Below are 17,806 nucleotides of genomic sequence, written 5' to 3'. Positions count from 1 at the left end.
GATACTCGTAAGACCCTGGGGATGCCCAGAGGAGGAATGGCCCCTTCATCCATTAGGTGGAAGAAGCCAAAATCCTGCTAGCCTTAAGCCCTCTCTCTCCTCACCCTTGTGTCCAACCCAGCTCCAGGACCAGTCTACTTCCTCTTCAATGCCTCTTGAATTCTCTCACTTCATTCCATCTCCACCCATTATCACCTGAATTAAAGTCATCAAATCTCTCTCCCAGACTACTGCAGTGACTTCTTAACAGGTCTTCCAATATCCATTCTGGGTTTCTATGTGCCATCCAGCCAGAGATTTTTGCTTTTGTTTTTTCAAGACGCAGATCTAGTCATGTCCATTGTCCTCTCAGATGCTTCAAGGACTGCCCATTGTTCTGAAGATGACAACTTAACTCCTCCGCATGGCTTATAAGACTGCACAAGCTTGCCCCTCCCACTTCTCCAGCCTTCTCTGTCATTGTTCTCCTCTCTCTTAATCTGGCAGCCTCACTAGAATTTTTCCAGCCCTCCAAGATGCCACATTTGCTCCCATTCAATGCCTTCTTACATGTCCTCTATGCTGGAACACTCACTCTCTTTCCCCAACCTCTCCCACTCTCCACCTACCGTCAGGTTAACTCTTAATCATCCTTCAAACCTCAGCTCATCTTTTTCTGAGGAAAAATATCTCTAACTGACCAGTTTGGGTACCTTTTTAAAATATGCTTATTAGAACTCAGTTCCTACCTTTATGGACACTTAACTAAATTTGAAATAGTAAACTTAGAAATGTTGACATTCCCTCCTAGACCATAAGGTCAATGAGAATAGAGATCATGTCTTGTTTGGCTCAGTGCTATTTTAGAATATTGGCCAAACTGGTTTAGAACATTGCCTAGGATAGAACAGGCAATTCAAAAATATTTATAAGCTAAATGAATGAACAGAAAGGATCACTATAATTAGAACACAGATCTTTGATTCCTACTCTACTGACTAGAAAGAAATAACTTCTTTAATTATGATGAAAGCTGACATGTATTTAATGTCAACCAAAATTTGCTCTAATGATTTTCGAAAGAAACACTATCTGCTTCTCTCTTTTTGAGTTTACTTTTAAGGAGCACTCACACTGTACCAGGTACGATCAGCACTGTATTACCTACATTGATCCATTTACTTCTTAGATAAAGGTACTATTAAAATATTCCCATTTTACAGGCAAAAAAATGAAGAACATTTATGATACAGATCCGACTCTTTTTTCTTTAACAGAAACCCCACTACTGTGTTCTCCTGTGTGTAAAACTTCAAGTGAAAGGGAATAGATTCTTAATTAACAGCTCTTATTTACATTCCATGTCATCTAGAGCACAAAAATCAATGAAGATCCATTGATCCTGGGCAATATGTCAATCAATTATTAGAGAACATCCATTGCAAGTAAGATACTGGGTCACGTTGCTTCAACACAGTGTACAAAATAGTATAAGATCAGGGAAGGAGGACTCTTTCCTTCCAGAGCTTGTGGACTTTTTGTGATTTGTGTACCTAGGAACAGAACAAGAGATCTAAAGGCAAAGGAAGTGAAGGACAAATGAATGGCTTAAGCACATGCAACAAAAGACATCCAAGGATATAAACTCTTCTAGTCAATTAAGATGAGCCATAGGGGACATCAAAGTTGTCTAGTGTAATTGGCTCATTTTACATGGAAGTAACTAGAATGTGGACCATGGAAGCAAGGTGTCCCAGTCAGCAGCAGAGCTGGTGCTACCGGGCCTCCTTGTTCCCAGTCCAGTGCTCTGTCCACTATACTAAAGTGGCCAGAAAACACTTCAGAAGGGCAACAGAGTTTGAGCCTGATCTTACAGGGGAATTACCATGTCCTGCATTGCTAATTACAAAGTGAGCCCGAGGCCTAATGAGGAGACTGGTTTGAGTGATGCTGAGAGCACAAGAAGCCATGAAGTTGGCCCAGCATGGGGGCTGGGCCACATATTACATACACTGGGCAGAAGGGGAAGCTTTCTATGCAGGGTAATGCCATGACAGTGGCTTTTCCGAAACCTAACCCGATGATTATTAGTGTGGGAAGAGGCTAACAAATATGAGAGTCATTAGGTATGAACGCTTTACTTTCCCTTACAACTGATGACTTTGTTTATCCCCAGGGTGGCAGCCTTCATTTCTGGAGAAGGTTTTCAAGAACTAGAAACAGAGCCTGCTGGCCTTGAAACTTTTGAACCTGGAATTAAAGTGATTACATCATAACCACCTTTGTTGAGGAGACTAGTGATGGACCTACCCATGTTACCATAGCCTCCAGAGGAAAAGCTGGAATTTGAATGGAAACAAGAAGAAACGTGTGTGTTTTTCCTGAAAAATCAGTGCCAGAGAACTTTATAAATCAGGGCTGCCTTATTAAAATATTTGTTGTTTGAAGCTATTCCTGAGAAAGTATTTGTTATATCAAAATTGTTATATTCATATTTATTAATCTCTTTTTCTTGCTATCTTATTCATACTTTGCTATTTTTATTTGTGGTTGATTGCTGTTACTGGTTTCTTTTATTTATGGATGTCTACTGTTTTGTTATTAAAATCCTAAAGGACATCTCTTAGATCTCTAGGAAATGATGGTGAAGATAAACAATACACGTAAAATATTTACACCATGGCAGGGACTCAGCAAGAAATGAATGAATTAATGTAATAACAATGGCCATCATCTATCAATAGAAACTACTAGTATCTGGCTGGTGCTCATACTAGCTCATGAAAAGTGCTTTACATATATTTCCCTGATACTAAAACAAACCCTGGATTATTCCCTTGCAAAGAATAGGCAACTGTGGTTCAAAGCCATCACATGATGTCCCCAAAATAACCTCCATAGTGAGTGGTAGAGCTAAGTGTTCCAACTACCCCCTTCTAGTCTTGAACCCAAGCCCTTCATCACTAGGTCATTTTGTCTCCTTGGGAGTGAGAGAGGAAAGAATGGGAGGAGAAAAGAAAAGGTGGGGAGATGGAGAGAAAAAAAAAAAAAAAAGGAAGGAGAAGAAAATAAACAGGGAGAAAAAAGGAAAACTTGAAAGACATGGTGCATCAAGTCCCATAGAGTACATTCAGCCAAGGTGACCCCTCCTACATGCAAAGCTGTCTTGGGCATGAGGTACACACAGGAAGTATTTCCAGGAAGAATTTTCATTTCAAAGTTAATTCTGAGACTAACGTGCAGAAATTGGAGTTAGTTTTTCCACAAGGGCGGGAAATTTGGTGAAAAATCCTTAGAACAGTGGAACTTGGTGACAGAATGATCTGAGAAGTGACCTAACCACATTCACTGGGGCTTTCCCCAGCTTGACGGAGAGCAGGCATCCATAGCTCTCCATGCCCACCTGAGCTAGTCAGACACCGTCCTGGTGGCTTACTCTCCCCGTCACAGTTTCTCCAAAGATGGCAACCTTCCCAGTGGAGAAAGAATAGTGATGAGGCAAAACTGGATTTGGCCACTTCTCATCAGGGAAACCAATTCTAGAAGTTAGAAGAAGCATCTTAAAGGCTTCTTAGAGTCCTTTATCAGCTCTTGAGGTTGCTTAAAGCTTCGCAGGAGAGATTACAATTCTAAAAGATCCAAGTCCCTTAAAGATGTGGCAACAGCAGGAAAACAAGCTGGGAGAAGAATAAAGGAATTGGGGAGACCTTTTTCCATGGCACTGGGGGGTTATGGTGGATTTACTTCCTATAGGACTGATGGACCAGACCCCAGAAGAGGGCTTTGAAAACAGTCCTGTCATTAGAAAGGGATTTTGTTTCCTTCTATCAGGAAACATTATTTAAAATTTAAACTCAGCTTTGTCCGGAATTTACAGAAGAATAACAGGACACAATAAGCAGGATCTGGGAAGTACTATTTGTTCTGATCAAGTTGGGATTCACTTTGCTCCCTCACAGACTGGGCGAACCCAGAGACCTGCACATCTGGCGGCTGAGAATTCCCCGTGTCCCCGATCTGAAGAATCGATGATGGAGAGCAGCGTTCCCACTCCTCACAAGTGGAGCCAGCTTGCAGGCAATCTGTGTTTAGTCAAATTCTTTCCTCCCGTCCCAAAAAGTATGCCTTTATTTGCATAGATTAGGCCATGCTGTTCCTGTCTCAGTTTTTTTTTTTTTTTAACAAGTATGGATTTTTTTAGAGACTTCTACATGCACACACCCAAACTCCCTCACACACTCAGCAAACTGCAACAGTGCTTAAATTGGGGTTGTGAGTTTTCAGTCCCTGGATATCCCCCTCCCCCGCCTTTTTTTTAAGGGAAAAATTCCAAGTGACATTCCACTAAGAAACAAGACGTTGGCTCAGCCCGTCCAGAAAATCAAGCTTCACATCTTGAAATGCTATGGAAGTTAAAGAAAATGAAGTGGGATCTTTTGTGGGTTGACAGAAAAGGAGGGCTGCACGTTCACTACGGCCTGAAGGGTTGTTTGGATATAAAGAACAGAAAGGTTTTATGACCATCTCTGCCTTGGTTGGTCAGTGGTGACAAGCATAGAGGTAAACTGAGTAAATCAGGAGCACCAGCTGTGAACAAGTGATCCTAGGTAGGGGCATTCAATGCTAATTAAGAGGCCACGTGTAGGGGCGCCTGGGTGGCTCAGTGGGTTAAGCCTCTGCCTTCAGCTCGGGTCATGATCCCAGGGTCCTGGGATCGAGCCCCGCATCGGGCTCTCTGCTTAGCAGGAAGCCTGCTTCCTCCTCTCTCTCTCTCTCTCTGCCTGCCTCTCTACCTACTTGATCTCTCTCTGTCAAATAAATAAATAAAAATATTAAAAAAAAAAAAGAGGCCACGTGTAGCTGACAAATTAACAGAGATTCCCCTACATTAGAAATGAGGTAATATCCCAGCAAGCTAACAGGTAACTCCATCAGTGAAGTTTCTGTGCTAATTTCTTCAAAATTTTCTTTCTCCAATGCGGAGGGAAGTTGAACTCTCCTAGAATGCTTAATAGAGTACGTCTTCTTGTCTGTTTCCCACAGTTTAAGGCAAGATCAGAAGAAGCATGTTCTCAGACTTTAAATTTCCCACACACGTACACACGTGCAACACACCCAGGATTTTTCTCTTAGTCCTAACTATTTTGCTGGACTTGCAAATCCATCGCTTTTTACCTTGGACCCTAATTCCTGTATGATACATGTTTTTCAAGACGTTATTTCTTAAATTGAAAGCAATTTTTTTTAGTGGTTAAAAAAAATTCCAAATCATAATGGGTCCCTAGCTATTTTCTTTTGAGAACTTAAGTAATTTAGTGGGGATGATTTTTTTTTTTAAACTTTTACGGCCAGGTGGCTCAAGGGGATATTTTGTTGAACACTGATTAAAAATAATTTCTTCTAAATGAGACCTGACCACAAAATGGAACCATTAATGGGCAGGGATGTTGTCACCAAAGCGGAATCATGCCTGATTACCTCCTGTACCTCCCACCACACCGGCATTTTCTTCTTCTTCTTTTTCTTCTCCTTTTTCTTGTTCTTAATAGCAGAGTAAATAAGCAGCCAGCAAAGCCTAAATGTTTTTGGCCAAAAACAGAGTCCAAACTCCTCAGAGAAAACATTTGGCCTCTGTGGTTTTGTAATATGTTCCAGAACACCGAGTTCAGTGAGGAACATTGTGAAAAACTCCCATCCACTGGAATGATGGTGGGGAATGTTACAGTATCAGAAGTTTCAATTGGTCCTTTTCCTGCAGGCCCATAATGAGGCTTGTAAAAAAAAAAAAAAAAAATAGTGCTATGTGGAAGTTCTCATGGGAAAAATGAATGGCAAGAAATCCTAGCTTTAAAAGAAACAGCTAATCTGCTAGTTTGATTGTTCTTCAAAACTTACGCTGAACCAATGAGCCTAATTAAAAACACTTGGCCTACTTCTATAAAGCATCATAGCTTTCTCTATGCTTCGTTTGTATACACCACAAAACTCCAGATAGACTATTATTTTTTCAAGTGCTCACTAACAAAGTGCTGACTTTGTTGGGATGGCTGAGCTAATTTCTTGAACTCAGTGTGAAACCTTAGCTAAACAAAATTGTGGTAATTTTCCTTAATTTGTAAAAGTGATTGGAGTGCAAACAAAATTTTCCTCTTGGGTCAATCCTATAATTTTCAATTAACTAAAACTAATCGTCAGGCAGGCACCAAACCTGCATTTTGTTTAAAGGGCTGGGAGGCATTTCCAAGGGTCAGAATACATTAGTTGTTTTTATAATTTTGAGAGAGAAGGAGAGAGAGAGAGAGAGAGAGAGAGATTGAGACGAACAAGCATGGTTGGTTTTGTTCCTGGTATTAAAATACAAAAAGGAAAGATGCTTTGAGGTAAAATGTCACAGCAAAATAAAATCTGTCCATTTAATTGTATGGCTATAATTAGGATGTGTTAAGAGAGTTCTCTCTTCACTGCTCTGGATCTTCTTCGTGTGGAAGAAACCTACACTCCATACTTAGTCAGGCCCTGTGGTCCTCTATGGAATGAAGAAGGAAACGTGGGACGAGTTCTTGGAGACAGTTACCTGGGGATGACAGTCGTAAGCAGAGGGCCTAGAATGTCACTACTCCCATTGAGGCCCATGGACCAAGATCACAGTCTCCCCTGGGAGTGTGTTAGAAAGGCAGCGTCTCTGGTCCCACCCAGGACTACTGAATCAGAATCTGATTTATAGAAAGATCCGTGGGTGTTTCGGTTAGCACATTACAATCAGAGGATCTCCTGACATACACAACGGACGCTTGGGCTGCGTGCTTGCATTTCCACGGGGAACCTGCCTGGTTCTCTCCATCTGATGGGGTGGTCAATTTGCCTCCACTCTGCAACCCTACCTTCTTACCACAAGGCAGATCTATGTGTGCCAAGGCTGTTTAGGGAGGGCAAAACACACTTTATAGGAGAAGGAAGTACCAACCCAGAATGAAATAGGAAACTACCAACTCCCCAGCTATGACCAGGCTGAAGAAAGTTGTCCTGTTCATTAAAGCACATCCATACTCCATAAAGCAAATAAACCCCAACACAGATGGCTTAACGTACAGAGAGACTGAACTGTCTACCACTTCTTCCTCCTTTCCTTACTTCTCAGGCTGCTGCTTAGGTATCCAACCAATTTCTTCTACCAAACCTCTCATTCAACATGGACACCCAGATGAAGTCTTAAATAATGATATACTAATACTAACAATAATAGCCAGTCATCTGGTCCTCTATGTGGTGAAATGGACAAAGAAAGACGGCCCTGCACATGAGATTTTAAAATACAATGCCCATGTAGACATACAAGATAAAGCAAAACACACACAAATCCGAGGAAAAGCTCTGTGTCCACCATCTGCAACGGTTCTTACCTGTGTAAATGAATCTTCCCGGTGTCCCTTTGCAGAACTGTTTCGACTTGTAGGACAATGTGACTTCTACAACACCAGGGATGTGCCGGGGAGGAGTCTGCACGCGGATGGCATGAGGCGTAATCAGCTGGGGAAGACAGTGGGGAGAAAACTGTCACTGCGATATGTAAAGGACTCATTTCACAGCCTTCCCATCAGCTCTCAATAAACATAGCTTTAAAACACATAATTAACCTGTCAGTGTTTACACGCTATCTTGATGGAACCTGTATCAAAGACACTGACAATGATATTTACAAGCGCTCGGAGCACAGCCACAACAACTTTATCTGAGTTTCCCTACACAGCAGGCACGCGGTTTCCTGGATTAAAAAGTGAACCTGGCCTAATGGAATGATTCATCTACTACGGGATATCCTTTGGAAAATCTCTGTTTGAGGCAGACACCCCCATCAGAGCTGAGCACTGCCATGCCTCTCCAGAAGCTGGTGGGCCTGGTGTTTGAACTGAGCCCTTGAACATGTGGAAAACACAGAAGTAGGAAATCAGTGGGCCAAGGCACTCTGATTAGCTGCAGAGCCCACGTACGAAATACCCCTAAAGACCATTTGGTGCATTAACTACCAGAGGCTCAATCAAAGAGCTTTAAAGGAGAAACTGCCTCCCTGGAATAGCTTAGAGATCTGGCAGAACTAAGGACTGTCCATAAAAGGGAAGTGGAAGTTTGGGGAGGGGGTGGCAGAATGATTCCTGGTCCATTATGCAAGGCCACGTGCACAATGAGAACGTTCATTTCTGAACCCTGTTGGCAATCAGATTACACCGAAGCAGAATTTATTTTTTATTACTCTTATCTTTGTTTATGTAACTGGAATGTTATTAATGGTCATAAAACTGGCATTATCTGGTTCTTTGAAAAATCCAGCCCTGGCATTTGACTGCTTGACCTCTGATGGTGCTGGATTCTACATGTTCTCTCTCTATGGTTTCGGTCACTGCCCACTTCTTGACTCCTATCAGAGTCATTTGGTTCAACATTTGTGGTACTGAGTCAGTATACAATGGATTAGCACTTGGGTTTGTACTAACTTATGAGGATAACTTAGAAGAAGCTTTTTTTTTTTTTTTTTTTTTAAATAGGCAAACCAGACCCAATGCAAATGTTTTGCCCAGAAAATTACAGGTGGCACTGTTGAAATAACCACAGGCAACACTGTGAAAATCAAGGTATCAGCCCTTGGGGCCCACCTGAGTAAACTGTCCTAGCACCAAGTCCCAGGGAAAAGAATCTGAGAAAGTTACTACTGTGAAAGTCCATGAGTAATTTTTGTCAAATGCTCGTTTTTGATTCATAAAGAAAAGGCCATCTGCATAAAAGTCATTTTAACTTAGTAATTAAAAATGTCTATCCCTTTCTGTAGAATGTATGGAGTCTTCGCTTATTTGCTGGAGACACTTGAAAGATATTTCAAGAAAATCATGCTTATGTGGAACCCCTGGAGACTGAGTTCATCTCCATGGCTAAGTGTTTTGGATGGCTAGAGTTTTAGCAAGAAAAGCACACAAAAAAAGTATTTACTTCAAATTTTGTCCTTTTCATATTTAATTTCTTCCAAAATCATTGCATTTTTTCCCTAAAATAAACAAAGTATATATACTTCAATTTACCCTTGATGAATCAAGATCGTCATTTGGAACACTCATTATCTATTGCTGTATTGTAGAAAAGCCTTCTTAGTGACTACTGAGGTATGAGGATCTATTTTCCCCTGTACTAAATGGCCTTAGATAACTACAATTTTTAAGTTATTTCTAGTTTGTTCACTTTCTTGTCTTTTTTCTCCTGGTGTGCTTTGCACCTTCTAATCTGCACTTCTAATCTGTAAGCATCAAAATCAGGAAATCAAGTTTACTATTGTACAGAGAACAGAAGAAAGAAAGAGGCTCTGAAGGGCAGTAAAAGATGATAATTCAAAGTCAAGCGCATGTTTAATCGCAACTTGTCAAAGTGTTTTTGTAATGGTGGGAATTCACTCTTGATGAGCCCTTAGGAGGTATCTTCCACATTGCTGAGGAATTTACACATAGACACTAATTTGGCCAGATCAATGACCATATTATTGTTACTATTAGTATTATCCCTTTTTCTTTTTTTCCCAGATGTGAAAATGCAATCCTAAAATTGCTGAGTTGCTTGCACAAAGATTACCCTTGTTAGCACAAGTTAGAACAAAACATGACACTGATACAGCTCAAAAAATGACCAGGACAAACCCTTCCTACCTAATCATAGAGAAGAACTTGTTCATATGGAAACTTTTTATTTTTTTTAATTTTTTAATTTTTTAATAATATTTTATTTATTTGACAGAGGTCACAAGTAGGCAGAGAGACAGGCAGAGAGGAAAATTTAGGCTCCCTGCTGAGCAGAAAGCCAGATGTGGGGCTCGATCCCAGGACCCTGGGATCATAACCTGAGCCGAAGGCAGAGGCTTTAACCCACTGAGCCACCCAGGCACACCCTCATATGGAAACTTTTTAAAGGAAGTAATCAACTCAAATTTTTCAGATCCCAAGATGGGTGTGGGTGTTTTTTTCTATCCCCATTCTATATCCATTTTTCATTTGCTGCCTGACCTTTGCTATATTTTTGATGATGGAAGTCGCCATATTGCTAGATTCCAAATAGGCCATATGCTTCTATTTTTAAGTTACTTAGGATGTAGAGTTAGATCAATTCACAATAACACTTAGGAGAACTTATAGCCAGTTAGAAAATACTTCATCTGCCTTCCTTTTCAGAAGAAATAAATTTTAAAAGGTGGAAAGATATTAGTAAATAGATGAATAGAAACATCTTCTTACATAAAAGGACTTACTACCTATGAGCTGCTACACCAAGCAATAGAATTCATGGACTTTCTGAATTGATTATATAGGACTGCAATGAAACTACTGACTTAAGAGTGAGGTATTGGCATAAAGCAGTAGGCTCAGGAATTGAAACATTTTCATTTACGATTTCACTTTCAATTTTAATCAATCACCTTAACTAAAGCAGAGATTCCTTCTTGAAATAACTACCTTTCACAAATGAGGTAGATTATGACTTATCATTAAAAAATGAATTTGTTGATGTTTTCCTCACTGTTGATGTTAGTCTGCAAACAGCCTCTGGCATTGATATACTTGATGACATATCGATGCCTTACAAAGGAAAAACATTTTTTCTAACTTCTATCAATCTGAAAGCATAGGGTTATTTACTAATCACTCAGAGAATCATAGACTTTGTTGCTGGAAGGAACTCTAGTAATCATTTAAAACTAACCCTCTCGTTTTAACTTCCGAAGACACAAAATTCTAGAAAAATCTACAGGCTTCAAAAATTGACCCAACCACTGAGGGGAAGAAAAGGGTCTAAATCTGTAAGTCTAGAACCCAAGACAAACACCATTACCCCACCACTGTCCTAGAATGGATAATTTCCCACACTGTTCTAATCTGCTTGAACCGAGGTCGCCATTCCAAGAAACAGAAGGAGGAAGAGCTCAGGTGAATCTAAAATTTCCAAACTCCCATTATTGGAATACCACTTTCTCAGTTTGGTCATGACTGTATACCACCTATACAATTATATACTTAATATTTTAAAAATCAATTACTTTTTTGTTTAATATAACTTAGTTTTAAGGGAAACTTCATATCCCTCTCCCAGCTGGAAAGCGGGTATCCCTGCCAAAATAAGAAGGTAGTACAGGTGGTAATTTTAAAGTTAATATGATATTCTTAAATTCTAACTAAATAGTGCTCACAACCTGAAGGAGTTTACTGAAAGGGGAAACCAGCCAGTGTTAGATGCTACAGACTTATTTGCCCCAACTGAGACTTACTGCCTTAACATTAATCTGAAGATTAAAAGACAAACAAAAAAAAACTACTTTCTCACTATGTGATTCAGTTCTGCCTGATGTCTGTGTCAAACCCAAAGTTCTGTCCTGTCCCACCAGAGACACGTGCTCCATATTTTGGGAAATGTTGTTCTAAGTGATTAAAGAACAGATTCACTCTTGACTTGACTTCCTTAAATCCCAAGCCAAATGAGTTGAGCTAAAAATAAATATTCTTATGAAACTGTAGCATCTGACACTACTTTCTCCCTTGTTGGAAGTCTCTACTTTCCTCACTTCTGTGACACTAATTATAAGACTTAAGACTTGCATGTCTGATGGTTTACCAAAACACTTTCACATTCACTATCTTTTAAAACCCATTCTTGTAGGATATGTATTCCAGATGAGAAAAGTTGAGGGTCAAACAAGTTTAACAAATATCGTTTTGAAACACTAAGAAGAAAACCGGTATCTTCTGCTTGTAAATAAGTGTTTTCTAGAGTTCTTCTTTTATTCATTGGTTCCTGTTTTCCTCATTTGCCAACTTTTCCTTTCTGCCAACTTATTAACTGTTGAAATTTTACAAATTCTGTTCTATATTTTCTTCTCTTTTTACTTGCCTAACATTTTGTGAGTTTATTCATGGGCTCAGCCACCTCAGTTAGACTGACTTCCAAATCTACACCTGTAGATTTGATCTCTTTGGTCACGCACCAAACTTTTATTAGCAACAGAGTAACAGAATCTCCCTGAACACATCTAATTGCCACCTCGACCCCAACATGACCCAAGCTAAATTTATCATCTTACTACATATAAATGTATTTTTTGCTCCCATGTTCCCATTCTTGGTTAAGGGAATGCTATCCTTTGAATCACCCAAAGTAAGATCATCTTTATTTTTTCTCCCTTCCAGTTTTTCTTTTTCTTTTTTTTTTTTTTTTTTTTAGTCATTTTGATTTTTCCTCCATTGGCCTCCACTGGCTCTTTGCTTTGCCACTTTCCCACTTTCTTCTGTTCAAGTTGTTATCATTTCCTACTCTGAGAATTACAATAATGGTCTCTCTCTACTTCTTCTTTTTCTATCAGAATTATCTTTTTCAAATACAACTTCATCATCTTGTTGCTTTACTCAACGAATGCTCCTTTTAAATACAGTATATGATCCAAACTCCTTGGCACAATATTCAGGGTGCCCCAAGGACTGACAGCTAATTTCCCTTTCTAATCTTACTTCCTATTTTGCTCTTCCCCATTCTGGAGTGTAGGGCATGAGGACACATGAAAGCACCACAGCTGTGCTCAACATCTTTGCTTTGTTCGTGTCATTCCTTGCCTATACATTCCCCTACTGATATTCTACTTATTCTTTGAGACCATGTACCCTCTCTCTTCCAATAAGTTTTATGTGATCTTAAAAGTCAGAGTTACCTGCATCTTTGTAAGAATTTATATAATTATGGCATTTATTCTATAACACTTAATATCCTATTTTGTTCTGTGCCATAAAGATTTTCCTACACATTTTTCTCTCATTAGCTAGTTCCTGAGATCAGTGACAGAGTCTAATTCATATTTATATCCCCTAAAGTATTTAACTTAATGCTCTACATACAGGATATTTCCAAAATATTTCTGGAATAAATACTTACATAAATTAGGCCATAATTCTACAAGAGGTTCGACTCCATTAGGCATAGTAATACCTACCCATAAGAGTTCACTGTTCCTAACCTGATAATATTTAATTCTCATTCCCTAACTAAATTGCTCTTAAAATGAATTATCCAACTGGCTCAGCACAGGGGTTCCTGCTTGAACCAGACTTCAGACTTCATCTAAGTGGTAAAAGAGAAGAGGATTTCTAAAGGTCTCTGACTCCTGTGAGAAGGAACAGAGGGAAATAAAGGAAAGAAAAAAAAGGTAAGAAAGTAATACTAAGAAAATAGCCTACACAAACACAATGTTAAATGTTAACTGTTTATTTCTGGACAGACGACATGATATGTGATTCATCTCTTCTCACTCTCTCTCTCTCTTTCTCCATGTGTATGTGTATGTGGGTGCACATGTGCACACACACTTGCACAGGAAATAAACAATTAAATAATTCTGGAATAAATAAATTTCTACATTCACAGGTATTAGTTTAATTATGATAAAAATTTTACTAAAGATCAAATGTAGAATAACATCAGTTTTATGCAATATGTGCTACATTTAATTATGTAAGAATTAGATATGTATCTGCATGGAAAAAAGACTAAAAGGAAAATTATCAAAGTATCAGGGACAGTTTATAAAACTATGGGTAATCTTATTTTCCTCTGCATACCTCTTTGAATTCTCTAACTTCTCAACAATAAGAATGTGTTAATATTATAATCGGAAGAAACCATTTTTAGGAGTGGCATTCTGATGGAAAGATACCCATGCTCTCTGCAAGGCCCCAAGAGAGGCAGCCAGCACACCCAGGACATATGGCAGCAGGAATCACACTCCCTCCAAGCTGCTGGTGTGAGCATTCCCTCCTCTCCAGACTCAACACAAGGTCAGAAGAGCCCTATGCTGGCTGGCAAGGTGGGGCATGCTTGTGCTGAGAGATGGAGTGCAAACATGGGGGAGGTGGGCAGGCCTCTTTTCCACAGAAGTAAGAGAAACAAGAAAGAAGAGTTCCTCTGTGGATAGACCAGAAGGGGAGGATGGTGGCGGGGGGCACGGAGGTGGAGGCAAACCTCCAAAGACGCAGTCTGTCTGCAAATTCTGAAAGTCCAGAAGAAGGGCCTGAGAGTGGAGAATTCTTGAAACAGTTTTTATAAAATTCTTTTCACATGTTCAAAAGCATGACCCATATGGGAGGGGAAGGAGAGTACCTAGTATTTAAAAATGTTAATGGAGGGGCACCTGGGTGGCTCAGTGGGTTAAGCCTCTGCCTTCAGCTCAGGTCATGATCTCAGGGTCCTGGGATCGAGCCCCGCATCAAGCTCTCTGTTCAGTGGGGAGCCTGCTTCCCCCTCTCTCTCTGCCTGTCTCTCTGCCTGTTTGTGATCTCTCTCTGTCAAATAAATAAATAAAAATCTTAAAAAAAAAAAAAGTTAATGGAAACATGTTGCAGAATCTCAGGTAAGAAGAGCAAGTCTTCAGAGTAACTTTCTTCTCTGAGAGCCAGTAGCACTCCAACTCATGCTAAACAGAAGATGGTGGGGACCTCCATGGTGGCTTCTACAACGGTGGCCTTTTGTCGTCATCTGACTGTGTGCCAAGCGCTGTGCAAGACTCCGTCAGTGACTCCGTCCTGCACACTAGGAGCAGGGATGGGCATGAGCTGGGTCACAGATGTGGAAGGTGCAAGCAAGTGAAGTAACATGACCAAGAAGTGACCAATCTGCCCGACTACAGCCACCACTGTACAACACTCGCTGTCCCTCCTGACTGCTGTTCATGGTTTCTCCCTACTTGCTATTACAGGTGCTTTCTACCAGGTCTCCACTATTGACAGGATAGAACGTGTCCCAACTTCTACATCCTCAAAGGTGCTGGGAGCACAGTAGGTACTCCGAATAGCCTTTTTTTTTTACTGCTGAGAAGCTTAGCTGAGAATTATTTCTTGGCAAAACAAAAAAGCAACTCCAAGATAAGCTTTTATGTGTGTTGTCTAACCAATAGGACTATATGAAATAAATGCAAATTGAAGTTCCAAGCCACAAAGCCAAAAAAATAACTGGGATTACTAGAAAGTACACTAGTGAGTTCTCCTTACTAGCCTTAGGATTTAATATTTTAGCCTTGATCATTTTCAACACACACAGTCCAAAGAAGCAAAGACTTAAAGAGAAGGGGTGAAAAGGAAGGGAATTTCTTTTGGGAAGAAATACTTAACTGTCAAGACCAGAAAAGGCCTTAGCTGGGCTCTGCTGCAGCGGTCTTCAGGTGCCGCCCACCCAAGGGTCTGGATTCTAACATTACACTGGCCCAACCACCCATTGCTACTCTCTGTGCCTCAGTTTACTCATCTCACACTGCACTGGTCTATCTGCTCTGTGGGAGTGCTTATAATAATGTTAAATATGCTTTGTGTTTGGGTAGAGCTTCTCTAGGGGCCCTAAAGCACTTTCCAGATTAATTTTTTAATTTATGTATTAATAATTCTCACAGCATTCTCCCTTCTCCTCAATTAGGTTAATAACATCCATCTCTTTTGAGATAGGCAGGGGGTGCTGAGTGATGGACACGAAGCAGACATTTAAATAAGAAAACTGTAACATAAAAACATAATTAAAGCTTCAAAACCAAATTGACTAGGGATTTTTAAAGAGACACCACAGTAGTAGTGACCAAACAAGCCAGCTTATTTTTCCTCCACTCTGGAACATTCGTTTTTCTCTAGTTAAACATGGTGTTTAAAAAATATTATTTTCAGGAGCTCCTAAAGGAAGTTGAAACACAAAAAATGTATATTCGTGGCGACCGTACTGGTTAAACCTCCACATTATGTGTCTGTTCCCCTGAAGCGGATACAACATAAATCAGGATGCCATCTCTCCTCCTGAGTCCCTCAGTGAATTCTGGTTGTTCCCTAATCAGAGTTCTCCGGGTTTCGTAACACAGACTTCTTCATTCCCAAGAATTGCCTGTCTCAAAGGCAGTATATGATTTCTCTGAGAACGTGAGAGAAACCCAGTGGAGGCATTTACTGTTTCACAAACATTCTGGTTTCCTTTTGTCCTTTCAAGAAAATAACTTTAAACCAATGTTTAACAAAATATGTTGGGTCACATGAATTCGCAAAGATCAACTTTATGTATGAAGGTCAGAGGAGACTTAAAACTAAAATCTCAGGAATTTAGCTAAATAAGAGATTTACAACATAAGTTTTCAAATGGTCCTTTGCGCTACCTGAAATTTCTCTCATATATAGAAAGAGACACAGACACATAGTAGAGAGATATAGATATATTTTCCTATTTATTGTCTGCAACCTCAACTAGAATATAAGCCCTGTGAGGATATGAGTTTTGTCTTTCTTGTTTTCACTTCTAACAGTCCCTGGGAAGCAGTAGGCAGTCAATAAATACTGAGTGAATGAATACCATAATGCTATGTACCACCACTAATAATTTTGGATAAAGAGTCAATAAAGTCACGTGTTAACCTACAAAAAAAAAAAAAAAAGAAATAATCAATACCACTTCACTCAAAAATCTATCTACTAAAAAAAAAAAAAAAAATCTGTTTACATTTACCCCTCCCAGAAAAAACCTTCAAGCTTCCTGGTATCCTCATTAAACATTCACAAAAATATACTACCCAATTCTTCTGACCAAGAAACTAACCAGGTCCCTAAATCAATGCAGTTAATTGTACAAAACAAAACAGCAACAAGATCATATTTCAAAATAGCAGATTTGGGAGGAAAAAGGCTAAAATAAATACATTATACTTCAACTACCTTTGGTTTTGTGGGTTGATTTATTTATTTATTATTCAGTAATTTATTTTTTAAATAAACTTTCTCTAGCTCTTTCCCAGGATGTAAATCTTGTGCCAGCCGGGCCCCATTAAAGACTGGATCCCATCCTGACCATCTGGGAGCTGGAAAAGCACTGGTGAGTTCCTGAGGTCCAGAGTAGTCCAGAAGGAGAGGACTGGACACCAGTAACGCCAGCCCCTGTGGTTTGAAACTGCACAATGAGCTCTTTCTCAAGGTTTGTTTTTCTAAATTCAGTTAAGAAGGAACATCATTCCCTGCTCAGATCTGGCTTAGGGTCCTGGGTTGCTGCTTGTTTGTCTGAAAATTAAAATATAAAAGAAAAGGCAAAGCCAGATACATTTATGGAATAGACTAAATGTATGTTACCAAAGCTGGCACTTTGCAAAGCAGAATCTTTGCCCATATGGAATTAGGAAGGAAAAACATAAAAGCTAAAAGATTGCTAGATGGGGTAACAGGGAATGAACTCACTTTTCAACAAAATACTTCTAAGGTCTTTCCAAGTTCCAAGAAAGGAGTATCAAAGCTGTAAGGTACTAAACAGAGTTGACTTTGAACAGTTTTTGTGCGTGTGGCATAGTTCACATTTGCATACTGCATACACTGATACTTGCACATATATTTGGTAATTCCTCATTTAACATGTCCCTTCAGGAAGTGAGCTGCATGGAAAACCAGAGCCAAACCCCTTTTAATACCGTGCCACGACAGCTGCTTTCACTGAGAGTCTTTTGAGGATGCATTACACACATCTTGCTGTTTTAGAGAGAATATATTGAATATAATTGCCATCTCTGTCTTGATGACTCAGGGCCACTGTCATTATGAACAGTCATTAATGTGCCACACAGTAATATAGTTCTGCGTCTGCTTTTTAGGTTTTCCATTTCTGCCCTTGACATTAAGCTGTCATTTCTGCTGTCACTGAGCCTGCTTCTAACAACCTGCCTCTAGCTTGCTCCTTCTGATTTGCTATGACCAGGGAAAACAGATAAGATAATTTGTTAAAAATTGTTGTTCTGGTTACCTAAAGTCTGTTATTT

The 17,806-nt window shown here is 39.7% G+C and overlaps 1 protein-coding gene across 8 annotated transcripts in view; it reads right to left on the bottom strand.

The window, feature by feature from the left end:
• EBF1 (EBF transcription factor 1) overlaps window positions 1–17,806 on the bottom strand; it is a 383,907-nt gene that overhangs the window by 70,867 nt on the left and 295,234 nt on the right. For all 8 annotated transcript variants that reach the window (XM_082724997.1, XM_082725001.1, XM_082724998.1 and 5 more), the window contains exon 10: window positions 7,380–7,506. In XM_082724997.1, coding sequence (XP_082581123.1) covers window positions 7,380–7,506 — 127 coding nt within the window. The remainder of the gene's footprint in view (window positions 1–7,379; window positions 7,507–17,806) is intronic.

The sequence above is a fragment of the Mustela nivalis genome (assembly GCF_964662115.1).
Source record: "Mustela nivalis genome assembly, chromosome: 3".
Classification (NCBI taxonomy): domain Eukaryota; kingdom Metazoa; phylum Chordata; class Mammalia; order Carnivora; family Mustelidae; genus Mustela; species Mustela nivalis.
This window is presented reverse-complemented; position numbering and strand designations above follow the sequence as displayed.